At 68.5% G+C, this 5,452-nt stretch overlaps 1 protein-coding gene across 2 annotated transcripts in view; it reads right to left on the bottom strand.

The window, feature by feature from the left end:
- Positions 1–5,367, bottom strand: part of LOC113406963 (rho family-interacting cell polarization regulator 1-like) — a 10,169-nt gene extending 4,802 nt beyond the window's left edge. The window contains exons 1-4 of one of the 2 annotated variants that reach the window (XM_029912031.1): positions 5,221–5,367; positions 4,460–4,589; positions 1,518–2,330; positions 882–1,021 (exon numbers count right to left, since the gene is read on the bottom strand). In XM_029912031.1, coding sequence (XP_029767891.1) covers positions 882–1,021; positions 1,518–2,327 — 950 coding nt within the window. In that variant the 5' untranslated portion in view covers positions 2,328–2,330; positions 4,460–4,589; positions 5,221–5,367. Of the gene's footprint in view, positions 1–881; positions 1,022–1,517; positions 2,331–4,459; positions 4,590–5,220 lie in introns of those variants that run through there. The other variant, XM_026653882.1, reaches the window with a different exon arrangement.
- Positions 5,368–5,452: the final 85 nt, after the last annotated feature.

The following is a 5,452-nucleotide window of genomic DNA, read 5'->3' as shown; positions in this document are numbered from 1 at the left end:
ACCCCCAGCACCCGCTGCCGCCCTGCGAGCACAGAACCCAGGAGTCCTGGGCTTCACACCCTCTTCTAACAGTCCCCCAGGCCTCCAAGGAGCGTGTTGTGCAGCAGCACCCAGAGTGGGGGAGAGCCTGGGGCCAGGGGCCGTTGCTAGTCTGATCTCTAGATCCCTGTGGTTTAGAGTGGACGAGGAGTTGGATGGGTTTGGGACCCATTTCTGCTTTCCTCAAGAAGTCAGCCCCCCACGTCTCGCAGGGGACAGCAGCTGGGCCACAGGCTCCCCTCTGCACCCCAGCTCTGGAAAGCCGGGGCGGGGGAGGAGGAGGCAGTGAATACGAACCGCACTCCAGGACCCTGACCACTAGGTGGCGCTGCTGCAGCACAGCCTGCCCAAAGCATGGCTAGCTGGGACTAGGGGGCCCGCACTGGCTCGGCAGCGCTCCTGGTGGCAATGCCGAGGCTCCCCGCACCCCCACAGTACCGGGTCCCACTGGCCCGAGGAGGCAAGGTGGGCATGACATGCTCCACGCGCCCTGGGAGCTGCCGCTGACAGCCAGGCCTGGCCACCAGGGGGCGATAGCCAGCAGGCTCTGGGCTTCCCGGGCACATCGAAGGGGACGGCAGCCACAGCAAAACTCCGGGACGGGGATCGAACCTGGCCCCTCAGTCTGACTCCCTGAGCTCAACGACCAGCTCTGCACGTGGCCCAGCTCCTACTGGGGGGGCCTGGGTCACCCCCATGCAGGGACGTGGCCAGGCCAGGCACCCTGGGTCAGCGCCTGGGACCAGAACCCATCCACAGCGACGTTCTGCTGCCCCGCCCTAGGCCTCCTCAACTGGGACAGCCAGTGCCAACGCCCCTGGGGGGGGCCCCATCCGGCTCACCGCTCGCTCCGGCTGCCCTCCTCCTCCGAGCCCTCCGAGTCGTCCATGTCCGAGGTGTTGAGGAAGCTGAAGCTCTCCAGGGCGTGCTCCACCGTCAGGCTGATGCTGGAGGCCCGGCTCAGGAAGATGCCCTGCTTGTGCTGTGGGGACAGTAAGGAGTGGGGGCTGGGCAGGCTGTGTCCCCGGGCCACTGGCCAGCTGCTGCTGCCCGGCATTTGTACCAGCTGGGACCCATGCCGTGGCTCTCGGGCCTGGGCTGCTCCACCACGCACGGCGGGAAGACGGGCTGTGGGCACACTGCAGCAGGGGCAGCTGGTTCTAGACGCCACAGTCCCTGCCAAGCCGCATCAGCTGCCCGTCATCCCAGGGTCTGCCCCAGCTGCCCTGGGACCCGGCCACGGTTGCTGGGCCCTGCTCCCCAAACCCCGCTCTCCACGATGTAACCCCTTCCACCCCCCATCTGACCAGACACAAGGGGCACAGGGCAGGGGGACCGTGACAATAGAGCCCAGGAACCAGCGTCCCCAGCCCAAGGACATTCGCTGCCCCACATGGGAAGGGGAGGAGCTGGGCACCGACCCGCATGGCTGCCGTAGGGCTGGCACCATCCTCGAGGCCCCACCACTGCCCCCTTACCATGAGGATCTCCTCTAGGCGTTTCAGCTCCCGCTCCAGCGGCTGCAGCTCGGGAAACTGCCCCCGGTAGTCGTCCAGGGCCGAGCCCAGCGAGCCAATGGCCTCCTCCAGGCCGCAGTCCACAGGCTTGGGCCTTGGCACCTCTGCTGGGCTGGGGGGCGGGAGCGAGGCAGGGGCCGGCCTCCCCCTCTCCTCTGAGACTGGCTGCAGCACCACTGGCCGGCCCGGGGAGACCTCATGCCCCTGCGGCCCCAGAGCTTGGCACACAGCGGCCTCAGCCCGCCCCACCACAGGCTCACAGGCCTCGGCCTGAGACATGGCCCCACAGGGCTCAGCCTCCGGGCCCTTGTCCGGCCCAGCCGAGAGCACCAGCGAGTTCGAGGCCTCGGGGAGGGCGTCTGTTTCCAGGGGAGGCAGCTCCCCGGTGCTGGGGTCCTGGGGGTCTGGTGAAGGCTCCCCACCGTGGGCGCTGGAGCCCTCCCTGCAATCCACTGCCGCGTCCAGGCTGCTCTCGCTGATGTGGCTCAGAGTCCGGGAGTAGGGCACGTGCCCATTGACCACCACCTCCTTCCTCGCGCCCCCTGGCTCCTCCTGCCGGCTGGGGGGCTCGGCTGCGGCGCCCGCCTCCTCTTGCTGGGAGAAGGCGATCTCTATGGCAGGGGCGGAGGCCTGCACCTCAGGCTGTACGATGGGCTTGTGGGAGGCGTGGCGGGCGCTGCCCGACAGCTGGGGGCTGGAGGAATCATCCGACGACTCCGAGGAGATGGACCAGGCCGTGCCGTTCTCCAGCTCCTCCTGCCGCCGCAGCATGTTCTAGAGAGAGATGGCACGTCAGCACGGCCCCTCGCCGCCGGCCACGCCCCGCCCTGCTGCCAGCGATCACCCCCGCAGCCGCCAGCCACTCCCACCCACCCTGCCAATGCCCCACCAAGCCCTGGCCACGCCCTCCCCTCACAGCCAGCAGCCACACCCACCCAGCCCCTGGCCACGCCCTCCCCACGCACCCAGCAGCCACACCCACCCACCCTGCCAACTCCCCACCCAGCCCTGGCCACACCCTCCCCTCACAGCTTTCTCCAGCCCCCCGCCCTCCACCGCTGCCAGGGTTTCAACACTGGCTCACTTGGGTCCCAGCAGCCTCCCACTTCCCACTCAGCAGCTCCCCTATCCCCCCCGTCTGCCCCCAACCTGCTGAGTCCCAGGGTCTGCCAGCTCCCTGGGGGCAGGGCAGAGTCACTGTGAGGACACCAGCCCAGCCCAACTCCATGTCACCCCCAGCATCCCAGCCAGCTCCCCCCTGGGCAGGGCTGCGGGAGCCAAGAGCTCAGCCCCCTTCAGGCTTGGGAAACCAAACCCTCCCCGGTGGGGGGAGCATCCCACTGGCAGGGTCCCATCCGCGGGCCATTGCTCCAGCCTCGGGGCCAGGGTCCCCGTCACGTCGGCTGAGCCCTGACAGACTGCCTGGGAGGAAGGGGCTGGCCAGGTGCGTAGCTTCCGCCCGGCACAGCCCCAGGCATTTCAGCACCACGCTGCGAGCCGGGCTGGTCAACGCAGTGCGTACTCTGGTGCCCAGCCTGCGCCAGCCCCACTCCCCCACCCCCCGGAGCTGCCCCACAGCCATGACGGGACACGAGAGCCTTGTGCAGACACACACATACTCTGCGCACCGCCCCATGCCGTGTGAGTGCCCACATTCCCCCGGCACAGGGCCCAGCTGCAGAGGGCGAGGGGGGTATTGGGAAGGGGACGTCCCATCAAAGCAGGGCTGGGTCCACCTCCAGGGTATTCCCTGCTGTAACTGCTCCACCCCACTCAGAGCCGGCGATAGAACCCAGGAGTCCTGGCTGCCAGCCCCTGCTCTGTGCCCTTCCTCCAGCCCCTAACCCCCACAGCGGGCAGCCCCAGAGCCACCCCAGGTGTGAGCAACGGGTCCCGTTGGCGGGGCTAGCATGAGCAGTACGAGATGGGGCAAGGAACAGTGGGGCTGGAGGCGCGTCTCACTGTGGGCACGGACTGGGCTGGAAAGGGCAAGGGGGCAGGGTCTATAGCTATGGCAAGCAGCTACAGCACCACCTTTGGCATGGGGCAGCCGGGGCAGCCTCAGAGTAAGGCTTGTCCATGCAGGGAGAGGCTGGCATGGGCCTGAACAGGCCTCTGGGGAATGGGGCTTCCCCTCACACTCGGATCCCTGCCCAGCCTGGAGCCTACAGGCGGCTGCCAGCTCAGAGACAGCAGACGCCCCAGCTGCTCGGCGAGGGAGCAGTTCGGGGGCTGGGAATTCCTGTCCGACAGGTTCCCAAAGCCAGGCCCTATGGATGGGCTAGTGAGCAGGTAGTGCTATCTGGGGCGACTAGACCACCCAGGCTAAGCTACAGGCTGGCCCCAGCCAGCGAACTTACACGGCCCCGCTGCGGGCATCTCCCGAGCTGGACTGAGGAGCCCTCGCTGCAGGAGCAGCTCCGAGACAGCTTCTCAAGCAGCGTCTCACGGACGATGTCCAGCCAGGCCCCCCCGGGTTTCTCGGAGGCCGCCCACTCCGGGCTTTTGGGCAGAGAGAAGAGGGAGCCGTCAGCAGGGGGGAAGGGATCTCGGGGGCATTCAGCCGGCTGCTGGGGCTGCCTGGCTACTCCATCTGCCATCCTCAGGGCGCAGCGGCTCTGGCACGGGGGGGAGGGGGCCCTAGCAGGACATCTGCAAATCAATGAAGCAGCAGCCCAGAGGACCATGTCCCCTTGGAGCTGACCTGGGCGTGGGCCACAGGCGACCCACGCAGAGCACAGGGGAGCCCTGCGCTCCCACACGGACACACCACGGCGCTGGGAGCACACAGGCCCAGCGGGACCCTGCTGGCGGCTCAGAGAAGGCAGGGGCCCCTCCCGGAGCGCTCTCGGTCCCCAGCTCCCGCGCAGGGCACGCCCCGTCCTGGGGCCAGGCGCACTCACATAGAAGGCCTGCTCCCGCAGGGAGGGCGTGTCGGGCGGGCTCTGGTTGTAGGTGGAGAATCGCTTGTTGACAGTGGATGCTTTGTTGACCGTGCTGGCAGCTGAGGGCTGATCGTCCTTGTCGAAGGGGCTGGGGGCGAGAGCACAGAGGTGAGAGGAGCGGGGGGCTCTGGCACTGCAGGCGGGAGGCCGCTGGGCTCAGGATTGGAGCTGGGCTCCCAATCCTCCTGCCACGCGCAGCGCTGGTGCCCTGTGCCATGGGGCAGGGGCAGCACGAGGGAGAGGCAGGGGCTGGTAGCAGCGCTGAGCTCTGACCCTGGCGCGGGCACCGAGCTGCGGAAAGCGACAGCAAGCAGGGAAGGGGAGCGGGCGGGGAGCCCAGGAGAGGGCACAGAGGGAGGGAGACTGGGCAGGCTGCCCGCACCCTGCAGCGTTAGCCACAATGCTGGAGAGCACAGGAGGGGTGCAGCTGCCATGAGCCCCCGGGGTTGCCGATGGAACCACGACCTGCCGGAGGGGCCATAGGCCAACTGCCCAGGTGGGGGCCTGCCTGCCCAATCGGGATCCAGGACCCCACCCCTGGGCAGTGCCATCGGGAGAGCGAGCACCACAGACCAGCCCCCAGCATCCTTCAGAGCCAGCCACCGGCACCCAGCGCCGGGCTGGGCAGGCTGCCCCCAGCAGGGCCGACAAGCCCCAGGGCAGACAGGGCCACACTAGCCCAGCTAGCCCTCCCGGCCGCGCTCCCCTAGGCCACTCACTTCCAGTTCACCTCCAGGCTGAGCTTGATGGTGCCCAGGTCGTTGATGTCGACAGCTACCACCTGCGGCAGCGCCGCAAACAGGTCCTTGGTTTCGCACGAGACGTTGCCCACCACCACATGGTTGGCCAGGCTCTTGAGCTCCGTCACCTGGCAGGGGAGAGGGAGGGGCTGAGGCCAGCGCCCGTGACAGGGGGCATGTCGGGCAGCCGCCTGTGAGCTGGGGCTGCAGG

The sequence above is a fragment of the Terrapene carolina genome, unplaced genomic scaffold (assembly GCF_002925995.2).
Source record: "Terrapene carolina triunguis isolate 2854851 unplaced genomic scaffold, T_m_triunguis-2.0 Scaffold167, whole genome shotgun sequence".
NCBI lineage: Eukaryota > Metazoa > Chordata > Testudines > Emydidae > Terrapene > Terrapene triunguis.
Note: the sequence above shows the minus strand (reverse complement) of the source record. Positions and strands in the feature narration are given on the sequence as shown.